General features: G+C 40.3%; 1 protein-coding gene across 3 annotated transcripts; it reads left to right on the top strand.

Moving 5' to 3' along the window:
• The first annotated feature begins 7,916 nt into the window (after positions 1-7,916).
• LOC139462089 (methyltransferase N6AMT1-like) lies at positions 7,917-17,786 on the top strand. 3 transcript variants are annotated; one of them, XM_071243593.1, is made up of 7 exons: positions 7,917-7,971; positions 8,556-8,693; positions 9,688-9,774; positions 11,782-11,872; positions 12,666-12,749; positions 14,123-14,264; positions 17,491-17,786. In XM_071243593.1, exons 2-7 carry the CDS (start codon positions 8,557-8,559, stop codon positions 17,607-17,609), a joined length of 660 nt encoding a protein of 219 aa, XP_071099694.1. In that variant the 5' UTR covers positions 7,917-7,971; position 8,556; the 3' UTR covers positions 17,610-17,786. The 3 variants fall into 3 exon arrangements, with proteins under 3 accessions (XP_071099694.1, XP_071099708.1, XP_071099700.1); XM_071243599.1 differs by having other exon boundaries at positions 7,920-7,971; positions 8,582-8,693; XM_071243607.1 differs by lacking the exon at positions 12,666-12,749.
• The last annotated feature ends 1,784 nt before the right edge of the window (positions 17,787-19,570 follow it).

Here is a 19,570-nt window from a genome sequence, read left to right as displayed (position 1 = left end):
GGTTTTATGTTTTAACGGAGATATGATATTTTCTGATGAAATATCGCTTAATAGTGTTATTTGCATGCTTTGCCAAACAGTGTACCATTCTAAACCATGTGAATGTTGTAATATCAGTCAATCGGGTGGGAAAACAGCCCAATCCTCGCTCTATAGGACTATGTCAATCATTTTGCAAGTTGAAATGACCCCTGATACTTTATGAATACTTTTTGACAGTTTATGGAGTAAAAATCAATGCTGATTAGTCAAACCGCTATGCAAGTTTTTTTTCAAAGGAAATTAGGCCTTTTTCTGTAAAATTACCATTGGCTCGGGTAGAACCGCTGGGCTAACCACGAGCACTGTTTGACAATTTTTTAGCCGAGCGGTCCTAACCGCGCCAATGGAAATACTACATCATAAATGAACCGTTTCGATTTGCGCGTTTTTACCAACCGCTAGCCTCTAGCGGTTTGCAGTTGGTTAAACCGCGCACAATGGAAACTAAGTCGCCGAAATTTTAAGCATAGTTTTTGTATAGCATTTCACCCGCCTTCCTAAACAAGCCCCAAACCGCGTGGCAAACCGCGCACATGGAAACTAATATAATCCTAAAGGGCGACGGCTTTTACATAAGCCAGTAAAGTTTGTTTGTCAATCCCCATTCATATATTTATGTATAAAAATCTGTTGAAACAAAAGACAGTGTAAAGCCTGGTTTGTTTGCATTAAAATCAAAACAAAGGAATCTGTAATTAAAATGTGTAAGGTGTAAAAAGCTTTTTCATAAAAGAGCAAAATACATGGAGGAGAGTAAACACATAATTTTATATAATTTTCTTTTTTTGAATGGAGCACATTTGAAAAAAAAGATGATCCAAGCATATTCGATTTTACCGTGTTTAAAGAATTTATATCAGTCATATATTTCTAACTTAGATCACCCGTATGTAACCCAGGTAAAGCATGCATATCGGAGAACATTGTAAAGTTGGTTCAGTTTATCGTGTCTTCGTGCTTTAGCATTACACATTGGCTTTTCATATTCCTCAAGGTTTTAATGTTTATTTGTTTAATATGTATTTATATATATATTTTTTTCTCTCCTTTATTTTTTCTGGGTTATATATTTATCTTAATATACATTTAGTTACTTGTATGTGCACGTGTGGGGGTGTTTAACAGAAACCTGGTTGCACCATGCTATTCTAGCCACAGATATTACACTGATACCATTTTCAAATCTTAGCCTGTATGAGGAACATATTTTAGAACTTAAATCAGAGTATAACGGACAGCCTGGGCTGGAGGCGCGCGTGGATATGCTGACAGTTTTTACGTAGTTAGTGTTAAAACCGAATGTTTGCGAGGATTAATAAGATTTATGAATTAAGTTACAACAGTAACCGTACATGTAATTGTTACATGAAGTCATTTCATTCAAATTTGTTAGGTATGATATATGTCTCATAATAATTATTTTAGGATGGAAGGTACAGTTACCAAATAAAATATGCTGAAATATCAATTAATTAAGACCATATTTCATAATCTATTTTTTTAAAGTAACCCTCCTTACATTAAAGATAACTATTTAAAGAATATAGTACTTAAAGACATTGCAACAAACCGAAAAATCAGGGGGGAGACTTTATACTGAGGGGGGCGCGAAATATATCCGCCCGGGGGAGATTTTATTTCAGAACAGATTCTCCGGGGGAGAATCTGTACCGGTATAAAATCTCTGGGGGGAGAATTTGTACGGGGGAGAGTTTATACCGGGACACCGGCAATAAAAAAAGAAAATGGACAGTTATAAGTTATTGGGCAGAACATTTGATAGGAATGGGAGAATGATTGGGTTCTTAAAATATACTGCAGACATTGGCATGAAAGCTTCAATGACACTACTGAAAGAGACAATAAAATTCAATTTCCTTTCGACTGTCTAGTTTCTACTTTTGATATTCTTCGGACCTTTTCTACTTTACGCTTGTGAAGTGTGGTACTGTGAAATAGCAGATATAATAGAGCGCGTACACCTGAAGTTCCTAAATGTGGCTACGTATACGGGTACACATTAAACACTCCAACCTATGGAGCACGGTGAATCGGTAAGAGAACCACTAAGCATTATAATTGCTAAACATGCCATATCTTACTGGTGCAAGTAAGGATTACCTAATCTTATAAAGATTGCATCGTTAGCGCTGAAATATATGACGGAACGCAACAAACTTGGTAATTTGTATCCCTGGTTAAACCCATATTAAACACATCTTATATAGTTTGGCCTACCTTAAGATTTTTGAGAACCCTAGTGAATATAATAGAAATTGGATTGTGAAAAGAGCACACACATATAAGTTGGAAGAGGTCTTAAAGATAATTTTTTTCACTCATGGAGAAGTGATAGCCAAACCTCACATAAAGCGAGGTATTATAGTATCTTTACAGAATCTCCGTACTTCTTCCAGATCATCAGTTCTAAACTTTTACTATATTTTAGAACTGATGATCACAAACTACCAATAGAAACAGGCCGATGGGAAAATATATCAGGAGAACAAAGGATGTGTATATCGTGTGACTCCCAAGTTACAGGAGAAGAATTCTGCTATTTGTTCAGATGTAATTCACTTTTTATATAAACCTTACGTACTGAATGTATTAATGAATACTGCACACAATTGCCAAACGTAATCACATATCTTTCACTGTTCACAAATGGTAAATAATCTACATTACAAAACTATACTGAGACACATTCTACAACATATATCAATTTGCTGTATTATTGTTAATTTTGTTATCCATGTCATTGAATAACTCATGTACCAGCGATGGTGGTTATCGAGTAATATTAGATAGCTACGATAAATCGAAAGAACAATAAAGAACGAAGCGTGGTTTATTTCACGATAAAACATTGTTCTATCATGACGTCATTTCTGGAGATTCGAACACTCTCGCAACGTGATGACGTAAATTGGCCGACGGAAGTGTCTAGTGACATGTTCCCCATAGATGTAGCTGGGCAAAGCAGATAAACGTTATGGCCGATCGCGTCCAAAAGCAGGAGGGATATGACAATCGGTATTGGGAGAAAAAGGTACAGGCAATCGACGTGAGGATTGTGAGAATATGCGGGAAATAACCACATGTGCGCCCGTCGTGGTTTATTCTCCCTGCAGTGTTTTCTTGTCCCAGAAACAACTCCACTCGCCGTTTATTTCTTAAATAAAGGGATTTATACGTGTTTCCAAACACAAGAAAGAATGCGTTGTGTTACCTGACACATAAAGCGGGGAGAACAGCCCACTGCATTGAACATACACGTTTCACCGAATGTCAGAAGAGCCCCGCGCAGATCGTTTGTCACGAATGTTGCGACAGAAATGATACAGTTTCCTCAGAGTAGATACGTTTCTACATTGAAATAACTTGGTCATTTTGAAAACTGATGGTCGAATTATCTAATAAGAAGATAAAAACCTTCTTGAATCATTAAAATACACAAAATTAAACAAATAATGGTATCGGCAGTATCATTTGATGGACAAAATGTACATTTTCTTTCCATGAGAGGAATGTTCTGCCTACTACCTGGTTAAACAGGTAGTCGGTGACAAGAAAGTCTGAATTGAACTAAACTAGTTTTACTTTTTTTAGATAAATATTGAAGATAAAATTCAATGGCAGTATTTTCTTTAGTTGTCTTGTAGAATCTGCTTTTACTCGATGTTTCTCGGTCAGAGTTCAATTTTTGAATATATAGATCTGTTAGAGTAATCTTTATTTTATGATGAAGTCAATTACTGTCTGGAGAGGCCCGGGCAGTCCAGATGTCTTTATTGCCTATCGTTGTTACAGTCACTGTGTCATAAATGTAATTAAGAAATCCATTTTTTTGGTTGACTTTTGTGTTTTCTTTAGAAATACCATGGACATTATAGCTAAGACCAGATAGCTTCGATTGTTTTCCTGTCTATTTATATACAGAGGCTTTCTTCCTATTTCACTGCATAGCATATGGGGGTACTTTTCCTAACAGATAATATTTTTCTCATGAACGTTAACTGGACGTCGAATAACTTAAGCTAGCAGTTGATTGACAAATTATGATACCTAGCTCTGGATAAAATAAAATTCATGGCTTTTCTACCCCTTTCACACAAAGATATTCTTGTAGAAATAAATGTACATTTCTTATTGAATACAACACTAAGGTATTTATATTCATGTACAGTTTGTAAGCAAAAGTCTGATAATATAAATGTATAACTATAATCTCGTTTGCTACCATTAAATGTGAGGATGTAATTAAACGCGAAAGAATACTTGTACGGGCTCATGAACAATCCCCTCATCACGTGGTGTCTCCTGTACGTTCCCCTAACCACGTGGTGTCTCCTGTACGTTCCCCTCATCACGTGGTGTCTCCTGTACGTTCCCCTAACCACGTGGTGTCTCCTGTACGTTCCCCTCACCACGTGGTGTCTCCTGTACGTTCCCCTCATCACGTGGTGTCTCCTGTACGTTCCCCTCACCACGTGGTGTCTCCTGTACGTTCCCCTAACCACGTGGTGTCTCCTGTACGTTCCCCTCATCACGTGGTGTCTCCTGTATGTTCCACTAACCACGTGGTGTCTCCTGTACGTTCCCCTAACCACGTGGTGTCTCCTGTACGTTCCCCTAACCACGTTGTGTCTCCAATGTTTGATCCAGCCCTTGAGTGGTCCCTTCTTTTGGGGCTCCCCGGCAGACATCCATATATGAATATGTTGGGTTACACAGTAAATGTTCCTGTGTTCGGATATTGGTACCTTGTTCGTTTGACCAAAGTGCTCTATAATCCTAAAGGGCGACGGCTTTTACATAAGCCAGAAAAGTTTGTTTGTCAATCCCCATTCATATATTTATGTATAAAAATCTGTTGAAACAAAAGACAGTGTAAAACCTGGTTTGTTTGCATTAAAATCAAAACAAAGGAATCTGTAATTAAAATGTGTAAGGTGTAAAAAGCTTTTTCATAAAAGAGCAAAATACATGGAGGAGAGTAAACACATAATTCTATATAATTTTCTTTTTTTGAATGGAGCACATTTGAAAAAAAAGATGATCCAAGCATATTCGATATTACCGTGTTTAAAGAATTTATATCAGTCATATATTTCTAACTTAGATCACCCGTATGTAACCCAGGTAAAGCATGCATATCGGGGAACATTGTAATGTTGGTACAGTTTATCATGTCTTCCTGCTTTAGCATTACACATTGGCTTTTCATATTCCTCAAGGTTTTAATGTTTATTTCTTTATGTATTTATATATATATATTTTTTCTCCTGTACGTTCCCCTCATCACGTGGTGTCTCCTGTACGTTCCTCTAACCACGTGGTGTCTCCTGTACGTTCCCCTCATCACGTGGTGTCTCCTGTACGTTCCCCTAACCACGTGGTGTCTCCTGTACGTTCCCCTCATCACGTGGTGTCTCCTGTATGTTCCCCTAACCACGTGGTGTCTCCTGTACGTTCCCCTAACCACGTGGTGTCTCCTGTACGTTCCCCTCATCACGTGGTGTCTCCTGTACGCTCCCCTCACCACGTGGTGTCTCCTGTACGCTCCCCTCACTACGTGGTGTCTCCTGTACGTTCCCCTCACCACGTGGTGTCTCCTGTACGTTCCCCTAACCACGTGGTGTCTCCTGTACGTTCTCCTCACCACGTGGTGTCTCCTGTACGTTCCCCTCATCACGTGGTGTCTCCTGTACGCTCCCCTCACCACGTGGTGTCTCCTGTACGCTCCCCTCACTACGTGGTGTCTCCTGTACGTTCCCCTCATCACGTGGTGTCTCCTGTACGCTCCCCTCACTATGTGGTATCTACTGTATGTTCCCCTCACCACGTGGTGTCTCCTGTACGCTCCCCTCACTATGTGGTGTCTACTGTATGTTCCCCTCACCACGTGGTGTCTACTGTATGTTCCCCTCATCACGTGGTGTATCCTGTACGTTCCCTTCACTACATGGTGTCTCCTGTACGTTCCCCTCACCACGTGGTGTCTCCTGTATGTTCCCTTTATCACGTGATGTTTCCTGTACGTTCCCCTCACCACGTGGTGTCTCCTGTACGTTCCCCTCACCACGTGGTGTCTCCTGTATGTTCCCTTTATCACGTGATGTTTCCTGTACGTTCCCCTCACCACGTGGTGTCTCCTGTATGTTCTCACCACGTGGTGTCTCCTGTACGTTCCCCTCACCACGTGGTGTCTCCTGTATGTTCCCTTTATCACATGGTGTCTCCCGTACGTTCCCCTAACCACGTGGTGTCTCCTGTACGTTCCCCTCACCACGTGGTGTCTCCTGTACGTTCCCCTCACCACGTGGTGTCTCCTGTACGTTCCCCTCACCACGTGGTGTCTCCTGTATGTTCCCTTTATCACATGGTGTCTCCCGTACGTTCCCCTCACCACGGGATGTCACCTGTCAGTCATGTGTTCTGCAAGGATTCACACGATGTGTTTACCCCAGCAACACCGCGGCTGTTAATAATAAGTCTGGGCCAAGCAAACCATAGGTTGATAGCATGAGTAATTTTCGTTGCGTTGACACACATGGCCAGTAAGATATCGTAACCATCCGTTTCTTAATAATAGTACTTCTTCTATGACTAGGCGGTAAATACGACAAATGTTGGTTGTTGGGAACTCTTTCAGATCCGTAGCTGGATTAGTGCTGACTGTGGTATACATCATTCACTGATTGGATAGTTTCGAATTGTTTTCCGGATATGAGTTCTTACACGATTTGCTGGTGTAAAAACACACTTAAGTTACAACTAAAAATTCTAATAAACACTGAAAAATCATTCAAGCCGTTTTGATCATATTCTCCGGATTTTCGTCACTGGTTCCAGTGTAAAAGAACGCTGATGTAGAATGTCCATAAATATGACGGAGGTCTAGCCTTATTTCAAAATCAGTCATCCGTGGGCAAACAAAATCTCCATCAAACAAACTGAAGTGTTTTGAGGACAGAGTTTCACCAGAATACACCTGTACTCGTTGTAATGAGACTTTCAAGCGACCCGGGGTCCATGAATCATTTAATGTACGGGACTTTACTAGCGCTTCCTTTACTTTTAACTGGTTTGACTGCCGAGGTGTGAGTGAAGACAAAATTAACCGAGCTAAGTGCGTTTTGTTTTCTGGTCTTCGATTACAGCAATAAAAAGGAGAGTAGCTAAAACAACACTTTGGCAAGATACGGACCAGATGCGTAGACTGCCAATTAAGTCGGCGGAGACCAATTAACACCTGAGTCAATTAACTCCACAATCTAATCAGTGAAATAGTTTGAGCCTTGGCCATTGCAGACCAACTCGTTCCATCCATCCATTTATTCTTCCCCGCGGGGAAGTATACGGGAAACGTTAATTTTGTAGCATGAATGTCGACAATAACGGATTACGGATTACGCAATTACGGAAAGAAAACATAAAAATCATGTGGGTGGATGCTATTCTTTTCCAGTAATAAGAGATACTTCAAAATCGTCTTTATGTAGTTAATTGATGCATCAGACCGTTTCTGGTCAATAGCTGACATTATTAAACCTTTCATGTGTAATCCGATGTCCTTTTTTCCTCAAGGACTAATTTTCTGATTTTCACAGTGTATACAAAAGAAGAACTGTACTCCGGAGATCATAAATATCAGCATAATATAAAATATGTTCTGAATATGCAACGACGACATCTCAATTTAAGTGTAATATGGCTGAATTCCACATTCTACAGACTAAACTTTCGATTGTCACAGCTCTCGGAAAGATGCGAGTGTTGACGAATGAGACTGGGAATGTGCTTTTCGCAACATATATCTGGTACCAGTTTAAGGGCTTTGCAAAGGGCGAATAACTCTAAATCACGCTCGTGGGTAAACAACGACATGTGAGCTCTGACTGAATAACAAATGTCTTAATCAACGTAAGTGGTAAATTGAGACAATGGAGATGACACTTTATGTACTGATAAGAGTTATATTTTAGAGTTGTATTCTTTAGTGTGACCTCGTGGAGTCATACTGCTGATTAATATACTAAGCCTAGTAGATTTGGAGCCCAGGCTCGATCGATAATCACTGGTAGCACGAGTCAATCATCGCTATCATGTGACAAATATGTTTACTACGATCGTCTGAATGTAGTGGATATGTGAAAGTAATGATCTTGTTCGATTGCAAGTAACAAGTGATACATTGTTTGTTTAGATCAACCAGAAGGTTTAATAGGACCCCTAATACTGCGGCCATACTGCAACATTGGCCATAACACTTTTATCTGTATCACTGTACAGTAGTTGACAACAATTGTTATGAGCATTAATTGATATCCCAGACAATCTGTATGATTTCCACTGAAGTAGGTTTTGCAAAATGAATTAAGTGTTATTCATATTGAAACACTATAGATATTCTAAATCACAAATATATTCATCAAATTGAAAATCATAATATTTTGCAAGATTTTATCCTTCATTAAGAAAAATTAATTTCATCTTTCTGTCTCCAGCATGTCAGACATGTTTTCCACCCCAGACATGGGCCACTTGGGTAGCTCAGACTACAACCATGTCTACGAGCCTGCCGAAGATTCCTTCCTCTTCCTGGATGCCTTGGAGCAAGAACATGATTTCCTTGCTAAGCTGAGGTACACCAACCTGAGCACCTAGCTGAGCAGAAATATTCATTTGCCTTGTTTATATCCATTGTGGCACATTGCTATGCTGATCTACTATCGACGGTCATACAGGTCCAAAAAAGCACTGTGTTAGCAAGCCACCTCTGTCTGTGACAGAGTGTAAACACATCACTTGTACAATGTACAACTTTATAAAAACACAGTGTTCCCGCTGGCTTTTGAAACTGCCAGTCCTTGTGGACTGGCAATTCTAAAAATTACCAGTCCCCTCTAATTTTTGCCAGTCCCAACTTTCAACAATTAAAAAACATATGAAAATTATTTGGTTTTAATTCTTTCAACTTCATGTTCAGTGCAAAGATGTCATCTCTGAAGTAACTTAGTTAGCTCTATACATCATTCACACAAACTCAGTCACAATTTTCTCTTTAATATATATTTTACCTAGAAATAGACAAGGGGAAACCCTGATGGTAACAGACAAGCATATATCTGAATATATGAATATCACCGATTTATTTTGTTCAACAACAAAGATCTATAAGAACTTTTTTTGCCAGTCCACAGGGACTGGCAGTCAGATGAATTACCGGTCCAAGCCTAATTTTACCGGTAAAAAACTAGTAATTACCAGTAAACAGGAACAGTGCAACATCAGGCTTGTTGCATACGGCCACGTTTTGATGTAGATTCTTACACTGTTATCAAGCTGGAGTGACAACAAACAAGAGATGAGAGATATATATGTATATGCATGACATGCTCTGATAAGGAACAGATTAACACTGACAACAACAGGTAATAGATAACATGTAGCATACAGATACCAAAAGCCAAATGTACAGTGTATACGATATTATTCAATATGTGATTCCATGAATAAATGATGTTATCTAAACTCATTTTACCACATTGGATTGATATTAACGATTGATTTTAGAAATGTTTATTGTGAAACTTTTCATTCACTAAAGAATATAGTTCAAGTTACTGATGATTTCAGGCCAACAGTGTGCCTGGAGATTGGATCAGGATCTGGAGTATGCATCACCTTCCTGGCCAGGATGCTGGGCTCCTCCAGTGCGTACATGTGAGTCTGCAGCAGCCTTCATTTACTTCAAAGAGGGCCCAGGGGCGGTCGGGTAGTCTAGTGGTTAAAGCGTTCCCTCGTCACGCCAAAGACTCGGGTTCGATTCCCGACATGGGCACAGTGTGTGAAGCCCATTTCTGGTGTCCCCCGCCGTGATATTGCTGGAATATTGCTAAAAGTGGCGTAAAACCATACTCACTCACTCACTCATAAAGGGCCCAGAGGTCAATGTGATCAAAGACACTGTCACTGCACCTGTCAGCTGTGCCTAGCTCTGTTAGCCATGGCTTCGAAACCCAAGAAACAGGAGTAACCTCAACATGCTCAAGCATTAAGAAAACAGGTGTTAGTGGAGACTTATTTTTGTTTGTTTGTTGTTTAATATGACACTCGCAATATTCCAGCTGATAAGCTGGTGATTGATGACATACTGTTGAAAGATCTATGCCATCAGAGTATGATAACACACAATCAATCTGACACCTGATCCATTAAGTCGCCTCTTACAATCAGTATAGGTTGCTTGGGACCAGTTCTACCACAGAATCCCCACAAGGTCGATGTCTTAATAATGTGCATGGGTATTTTTGGTCTCTGAATGTATTAGCCGCTAGGCCATAGTAAGTAGCAGTGATGAACTAACCTGTCTGCCCTGTAAACCCTACTGTATACAGGAGTCAAGCATTGATTTAAGACCCGTGAATGCACTGATATAACAAAAAAACTGGGCAGTGTACAACATGTCCATAGGTTTACCTATGCTTCTCTATGACTCATATGGGGTGGTCGGGTAGCCTAGTGGTTAAAGCGTTCGCTTGTCATGCTGAAGACCCGGGTTCGATTCCCGACATGGGCACAGTGTGTGAAGCCCATTTCTGGTGTCCCCCGCCGTGATATTGCTGGAATATTGCTAAAAGCGGCGTAAAACCATACTCACTCACTCACTCATAAAGGGCCCAGAGGTCAATGTGATCAAAGACACTGTCACTGCACCTGTCAGCTGTGCCTAGCTCTGTTAGCCATGGCTTCGAAACCCAAGAAACAGGAGTAACCTCAACATGCTCAAGCATTAAGAAAACAGGTGTTAGTGGAGACTTATTTTTGTTTGTTTGTTGTTTAATATGACACTCGCAATATTCCAGCTGATAAGCTGGTGATTGATGACATACTGTTGAACGATCTATGCCATCAGAGTATGATATTTCTGGTGTCCCCCGCTGTGATATTGCTGGAATATTACTTAAAGCGGAGTAAAACCATACTCACTCACTCACTTGATGACTCGTATAATGTATTCTTGGGTAAAAGAAGACTTTCAAGTATGAAACTTTCAGTGTATAATTATTTCACGTGCGCATGAAGGGCTGTTCAGTTTACAGTGCATGTACCCTTGTAACAACAGGTATTTAAACACCAACAATTACATTGTTAAACAATTTTTTCTACCCATCATGACAATGTCTGAAATTATGGTGCAGGTTGGTACGGACAAATAGATCACTTTCATACCGTTTAAGATGAATTGTTGCTTTGGGTTTTATATCTATTTTGCATTTCATTGATACGATTTTTCAGCAAACGGAATATAATTATTTAATAGGAATATGTAAATTGTTTATCAGTACGTGTAGTGCATATATATATATATATAGTACACTGGATCTATGCATTGCACAGGCTGATGATGAATCCAATGCATGTAGATCTTTTAATCATAAAATGTTGCAAACATGTCCTGGGCATACATCTTATCCATCAAGGCAAGACACAGCCCAGTAATGAAATCCCACCAATATCTATATTGGTTATAGGCCTTACTTCAAGGTATATGATTTAGATAGTGATTTCAAGGTTCAAGTTTTTGTGTGGGTCTATATCCGGGATCAGCCCGTATCCCACAATAGACAAAATGTAATTTTCTCTTACCTCAATATGTGTTCAGTAACATACAACATGAATTACCTCCCTTAGACCAGTAACCAACACAATGGTGTCATGATGTTGTAGGAGCACTGACATCAATGTGAGGGCAGCCTGCATCACGAGGGACACAGCGTGTAGGAACTCTGTCATGGTGGAGCCTGTTGTTACAGATCTGGTATGTTGTGGTGGTTATTGAAGTTCAGGGCACCACATCCTTTGAAACTTGCGTAACATGTTATATTTGGGATAACACTTTCTTAGTAAAGTACAGATTCTAGTACGGTTTTGGGTTGAGTCCCATTCGGGATTCTAACCCACACTGCCAGAGTGAGGCACCTTATCACCTAAACCCACAGTGTGGGCTCAAATTCTGGATGGCACTCAACCAAAAACAGTACTAGAATCTGTACTTTACTTGGAAAGTTTTATCCCAAATTTAACATTTTTGACATTTGACCACTTTCTAATAGTCATTGTGTGTTTATTATGTAACACAGTTTGGAAATTCACATGTTTGCGAAATAATGTTTATATATTATGTCAAAAAAATATATCTTTAGCGTGTTTATGATTCTAATTGTTGCATGCTTGACACGAGGAAGAGTTGATGCTAACTTACAATAACACTGGGAAGGTTATTTATACGTTTAACAGAACTTAGGAGACGATCCAACACTATTCTGATGGCGTTTTGGTCTTGATTATTTACAGGCAACTGTGGTATTATAACTGGAATGTTGCTAATTGCAGCAGTAAAATAAACATGCACTCAGATTTAAGACCACTGACCACAAATTCCTTTATCAAGCCCAAGTCAGTGATTATATTTGTCATTGTAATGGTATTCCAAGATACACAGAACACAATAAAAAAGAAGTGCCATTGCCATACTCTTGATCAATAATGAAAATAGTCACAATAAAATATTTCACTGAACATGCTAAAAAGGTGGTCAATTATTCTTTCAGGTGAACTCCCTTGCATCCCGCCTTGCTGGCTGCGTTGATGTGTTGCTTTTCAACCCACCATATGTAGTCACCCCCAGTCAAGAGGTAGGGAGTTGCTGTCAACTCTTATGTATGTAGTCACCCCCAGTCAAGAGGTAGGGAGTTGCTATCAACTCTTATGTATGTAGTCACCCCCAGTCAAGAGGTAGGGAGTTGCTGTCAACTCTTATGTATGTAGTCACCCCCAGTCAAGAGGTAGGGAGCTGCTGTCAACTCTTATGTATGTAGTCACCCCCAGTCAAGAGGTAGGGAGCTGCTGTCAACTCTTATGTATGTAGTCACCCCCAGTCAAGAGGTAAGGAATTGCTGTCAACTCTTATGTATGTAGTCACTCCCAGTCAAGAGGTAGGGAGCTGCTGTCAACTCTTATGTATGTAGTCACCCCCAGTCAAGAGGTAGGGAGCTGCTGTCAACTCTTATGTATGTAGTCACCCCCAGTCAAGAGGTAGGGAGCTGCTGTCAACTCTTATGTATATAGTCACCCCCAGTCAAGAGGTAGGGAGTTGCTGTCACCTCTTATGTATGTAGTCACTCCCAGTCAAGAGGTAGGGAGCTGCTGTCAACTCTTGTGTATGTAGTCAGCCCCAGTCAAGAGGTACGGAGCTGCTGTCAACTCTTATGTATGTAGTCACCCCCAGTCAAGAGGTAGTCATGTCATGTAAGGGAGTAGAGTGTTACTACCAACTCTCCATATGTAGATTTGTCTGGTGAAGCATAGGGTGTTGCTCATCACTCAATCTCATTCAGACTTCTTGACAAAGATCTGAGGACATCCCATTACGGGTAATGTCAGAACGACCTTTCACCTGACCAATCAGAGTGTCGCTTACCAGATTGTGAAAGTGACAGTCAGAATGTGTTATGTAATATTGCACCCTCAAAAGGTTAACACAGGGTATTCCGGAATACGGTTGATGAATTCCTTCTTATCATATTGAAAATAATTACAATATCTGCCATATTACAAATATAAATCTGCAGAAGCCATTTAATTTCTTGACATTTCAAGTTAGTAAGTTGAAATTTCAAGATGCTATGCTTAAATTTGAAGATACTAAGTTGAAAAAAGCCAAATGGCCCTAAAAGGCTGACATGCTCCAGGACTATAACACCTGGATACTTTCCCATGGTTCTCATGATCTCAAATTACCCGCCCTTAATTTTCATTGGCCAATTAGATTGGGAAGTTGCTCAGTCAAATGGACCAATCAGAATGTGAGTTACAAACCAGTCTCAATGCTGGGCTGGCGATATCAACAATATTGTGGTCTGTCAGATTTATTACTTTAGAGTTTGTGAGAAATTCAACCTTGAAAAACTAACTGACATGCACAAAAAGGAAAAGATTATTGTATATTTGACTACAAGATCTGACTTTAATGAGGTTGGTGTTTATTGTGCCTGTTCTGTGTACATAGGTGGGCAGTAAAGGCATTGAGGCATCATGGGCAGGAGGTGTCAGAGGCCGCGAGGTTGTGGACAGGTTATTTCCCTTGATTCCATCAATTTTGTCACCAGATGGCGTCTTCTACCTCGTCATTATCAAGGAAAATGATCAAGGTGATGACAGGCTTGTACATATATACAGACACACTCTACATCTGATTCATGCTTATCGCTGTTATAATGGGCATACACCTTTAATCTTATATTCAACATGATGAGGATCGTTTGTAAGTGGGGCGGTGGGGTAGCCTTGTGGTTAAACATAAAACTCGCTCACTCGTTTGTAGGTGAGGTGGAATGGCGTTTAATGTCGCGGCCAAGATTGTTGCACTTATGTAGCGACATGTGTGTGTGTGTTTGTTTGTTTGTTTGTTTGTTTGTGAGTGTGGCTGCTTGTACTAGTCTTGACTAATGACGATTTACAGTGCCAGCACACTGAGATACCATGCCACAGGTTAACATGAATACCCCACTCAGACACAATATACTGACTCTGTGCCGACCAGTCCTTGTTTTAGCCCCTTAATGCCAAGAACCAGAAAGGGTTACAACAAGTACCATCTTTTAACGTCTTTTGGTATGACATGGTCGGGGATCGAACCCAGACCTTCCGCTCTCTGGGTGGACGCTCTACCGCTAGACCACGGGGGCGGTCCAGTTGTTTGGAGCAACATCCAGTGCTCGCGAGTTTCACCAATGTGGTAAACATCATGCACCAATTGTTTCTCAGATGTCTGAGATATTGTTTAAAGCCACATAAAGAACTGCTTTGCTGTGAGGACAAAGGTCAAGGTCAGGATGTGATTCCTTCCAGGAGGATGTTGTCGTAGGATGAAGATATCGATATGTTTCATTGAGAATCATTGTGTGATGTTTATGACTGCAAACAGCTACTTACTCAGGGGACTGATCTGGACTAACATTTGCTCTATGGAATCTTATATTACACAATACTCTTCTTGCCCCTAAAATTAAACAAATAATTTTTCTGATGCTGATGTGGAGCTTGCTAGTGCTGGCTAGAATTGCTTTTGTATACACATCTAGATTTTTTATTTTCATAAAATAAATATATTCCATTGTCATGGTGCAGGACTAGGGACTGACCGCTCAACAAATGGTAATCATGAAAAGACAATGTTGTTAAGAAAGTGTTCAATGTGACATATGTTAAACAGTGTATTTTGGATTACCGTATTTTCTTGAGTATAGTGCACACTTTTTTTCCAAAAAACACAGCTGTGTAGAAGGGGGTGCTCATTATACTCAAATTAATGAGTTTTGATGTTTTACCCCTCCCGAAAGACATTACCGTGAGCACGTAACACCGGAAATAGCATGTCAACAAATCCATACTGAAGTTTGCAAATTATTCATGTACTCGTACATGTATTCATTCTCTTAATTACACTGTCTGGCTATAAAAAGTGTTCTTTGTATATCTGGACTTATGTTTGTAACTTATTTCAAATTGTAATTTTATTCAAAATTCCTTTTAATATTGTTTTAATTAATTTTGGCGAAATCGTGTGTGAAGTGATCGGAAGATCGCACAACTCACCGTTATTAACAGCAACCACGGTCAGATGTCTAAGTAAAGACAAATTCTTGTATGTTTATGGGTGGAGTCCCATCTGGGTTTCGAACCACTGGGTGTGAGGGCACTGGTAGGTAATCTAGATCAGGTACCTTGTGTAGTTGTGAAATGTCCATTTCTGTGGAAGCCCCATTGGTTGAGTGTAAGGCCACCGGTAGGTAATCTAGATCAGGTACCTTGTGTAGTTTTGAAATGTCCATTTCTGTGGAAGCCCCATTGGTTGAGTGTAAGGCCACCGGTAGGTAATCTAGATCATGTACCTTGTGTAGTTGTGAAATGTCCATTTCTGTGGAAGCCCCATTGGTTGAGTGTAAGGCCACTGGTAGGTAATCTAGATCATGTACCTTGTGTAGTTGTGAAATGTCCATTTCTGTGGAAGCCCCATTGGTTGAGTGTAAGGGCACTGGTAGGTAATCTAGATCATGTACCTTGTGTAGTTGTGAAATGTCCATTTCTGTGGAAGTCCCATTGGTTGAGTGTAAGGCCACTGGTAGGTAATCTAGATCATGTACCTTGTGTAGTTGTCAACGTCCATTTCTGTGGAAGCCCCATTGGTTGAGAGTAAGGCCACTGGTAGGTAATCTAGGTCATGTACCTTGTGTAGTTGTCAACGTCCATTTCTGTGGAAGCCCAGTTGGCTGAGTGGGTTGTGTTGCTGACTTTGTCTGCTGGTAATTAGGTGCCTGCTCTGAGAGTGTGGGTACAAATCCAGGGTGGGACTCAACCCCCAAAGTACTGGAGTTTGTACTGCTTCAGGGCACCACCCCATCACCCAAATCAGCAAAATGGCAACCCAATTGTCTTTTCATGAGAAAAGCTTTTTTGTTTTTTCAAACTTAATACCGGTCACATTTGAACAACACAACTGACACTCACAGGTCTGTCATTGATAGTTTGTGTATCTCATTCTAGGCAATGTAAAAACATTATTTATTACTTGCCTGTGAAGAGATCACCCATTTAATAAACATACAGTTGTATTAGCAATTGTGTAATACCAAAACGCATGCATAATGTACTCTTTGGAACACATTTCTACAACAAATAGTGAAAGCTCTTAACATCCCTTGGCTTATTCAACAACATTGCATGTGGAGATGATAGATCACTGAGAGGAGCTTATGCACACTCGATGACCCCAGCAACCTTGTTGCCAGGCTGACGTCACATGGCATTGTTTCGCCGAAGGATCTTGCAACAAAATTCCACAAATTATGTCATCGGGTATTGTGACGTGATTGTAAACTTTGCGGTGCAAGGCCCCGTTCCACAAGGCGATCGTACTGTAGCGCAACAACATTCATTGGTCTAAGTTAAAGTATGTGAGTTGCGATAACCTTAACGCTATGATAATTTTGTGGACGCCTGAATTCTAAAGGTGGGCCGTTGTTTGGTATTAAATTCATACGTTTCAACTTTTGACGTGGTTGAAGCATTATTCTGTTAAACTCAATTGGACTATGCCGTGGATTGTGTAGGTGTCAGCCTATTCATACTCAACAGTATAATTCTAAATACGTTATAAATGACAAGTAATAAATAAAATACTAAACTCGCTCCCGTGTAAAACCAATTTTATGAAACTCGTGAATAGTTGTGGTATCTGACTCGCTTTCGCTCGTCAGATACCACAACTATTCACTTGTTTCATAAAATTGGTATTACGTGGGAGCTCGTTTAGTATTCTATATGAAACTAACTGTATACTTGAACTACAGGAATAATGACTGACATATTTTTCAGATGAAATTGAGGATATCATGAAGAAGAATGGCTTCCAGATGGTTGTCGTGAAAAGTCGTCAGTCTGGCCCCGAGTTCCTCTCGGTGCTGAAATTCTCATGGCTTCCTTCAGTCACATGACACCGGTTCCCCATGCTGAAGCAAACAGTCAGTGTGTTCAGGACCTGGGATAAATGATGTGTCTACAGCCTCGTGCACTGGAGATGTCACTACTTGGTTCCTGCAGGATTGACCTTCTGCTGAAGACATATATATGAGAATCCCTGCACTTTGAGGACAAAGAAGACTACAAATAAAATGAGCACCAAAGCTGCAGTTAATATTATCGCTGTTTTATTTGGATATGAAACAAATGCTCAGAAATACAAACATTTACCTCACAAGCTTTAAAAGAATAAGATATACATCATGTTAACTTTATTCTGATTAGTTTATGATTCTTTAGTTTTTCAAATAACTCTTTTTATGAATTTTATGAAATTCTGATTTAAATTTATTTTCATTCTTTTTGCAATCTACAGAGACTTAAGACTAGAATATATGATTGTTATTTAGTTGGGACACAATAAAGATACAAGTACAAAATAAGAAACTATCTATTCTAGAAAAAAAAGACTTGGGGATTTAGCATGGTAAAATGTGACATGTATTTGGGGGGGAAGGTCAGTAGGGGTGGGGGCATAAGAGGGACTATATAATATAAGGACTCCCCCCGACCTACAATAAATTACCAGTCATGGGATAATGTTCAAATTTGAAACTTGTTGATTTGAAAAAAATAGAACAGTCATATTTTCATACCCTCCCCATATAGTTGTGATAAGTGTTTGGTGACCCTACTTCTTCCCTTACTATGTCTTAGGGGTGGTCGGGTAGCCTAGTGGTTAAAGCGTTCGCTCATCATGCCGAAGACCCGGTTCGATTCCTGACATGGGTACATTGTGTGAAGCCCATTTCTGGTGTCCCCCGCCGTTTTATTGCTGGAATATTGCTAAAAGCTGCGTAAAACCATACTCACTCACTTACTTGTCTTATTTTCATGTTTATGCATTGTCATTTTCCATTCTCAGAGTTGTTAAAGGCGGGGTAACAGTGGCTGTAGATGGGTAAACACCGGTTAGAGGCGGGGAAAGAGTGGTTAAAGGTGGGGAAAGAGTAGTTGTAGTTGGTGTAGTAGTGGTTGTAGTTGGGGTAACAGTTAAAAGTGGGGTAACAGCGGGCATGTTAACACCGGTTAGAGGCGGGGAAAGAGTGGAGAAAGGTGGGGAAAGAGTAGTTGTAGTTTGGGTAGTCGTGGTTGTAGTTGGTGTAACAGTTGTTCAAGACGGGTTAACACTGGTTAAAGGTGGTGTAACGGTGGTTGTATTTGGGGAAACAGTTGTTAAAAGGGGGGTTACATTGCTTTAAGGCGGGGTAACAGTGCTTGAAGAGGGGGTAACATTTGTTCAAGGCAGGGTTACATTTGGTTAAAGTTGGGGTAACATTGGTTAAAATTGGGGTAACATTGGTTAAAGGCGGGGCAACATTGGTTAAAGGCGGGTAACATTGGTTTAAGGCGGGTAACATTGGATTAAGGTGGGGTAACATTTGATTAAGGTGGGGTAATATTGGTTAAAGGCGGGGTAACATTGGTTAAAGGCGGGGTAAGATTGGTTAAAGGCGGGATAACATTGGTTAAAGGCGGGGTAACATTGTTAAAGGCGGGTAACATAGGCTAAAGGCGGGGTATAATTGGATAAAGGCGGGTAACATTGGTTAAAGGCGGGGTAACATTGGTTTAAGGTGGGGTAACATTTGATTAAGGTGGGGTAACATTGGTTAAAATCGCGGTAACAATGGGATAAGGTGGGGTAACATTGGTTTAAGGCGGGGTAACATTGGTTGAAGGAGGGGTAACATTGGTTAAAAGCGGTGTAAATTGATTTAAGGCCTGGCAAATGGGTTAAAGGCGGGCTAACAGCGGTTGTAGTTCGGGTAACAGTGATTTTAGACGGGGGAAACAGTGGTTGTGGTAACACTGGTTAAAGGCGGGGTAACAGTGGTTGTGGCTGGGGTAACATTGGTTGTAGATGGGTGAAATA

The sequence above is a fragment of the Haliotis cracherodii genome, unplaced genomic scaffold (assembly GCF_022045235.1).
Source record: "Haliotis cracherodii isolate W230 unplaced genomic scaffold, xgHalCrac1.p SCAF_1, whole genome shotgun sequence".
Taxonomy (NCBI): Eukaryota; Metazoa; Mollusca; class Gastropoda; order Lepetellida; family Haliotidae; genus Haliotis; species Haliotis cracherodii.
This window is presented reverse-complemented; position numbering and strand designations above follow the sequence as displayed.

What these genes read in the sequence shown, in the direction of transcription:
- LOC139462089 (XM_071243593.1), top strand. Translation starts at nt 8,557, where the DNA reads ATGTCAGACATGTTTTCCACCCCAGACATGGGCCACTTGGGTAGCTCA. An exon ending in GGCTCCTCCAGTGCGTACAT is followed by an intron (nt 9,775 to 11,781) that starts GTGAGTCTGCAG and finishes ATGATGTTGTAG; the next exon opens with GAGCACTGACATCAATGTGA. An exon ending in TATCAAGGAAAATGATCAAG is followed by an intron (nt 14,265 to 17,490) that starts GTGATGACAGGC and finishes CATATTTTTCAG; the next exon opens with ATGAAATTGAGGATATCATG.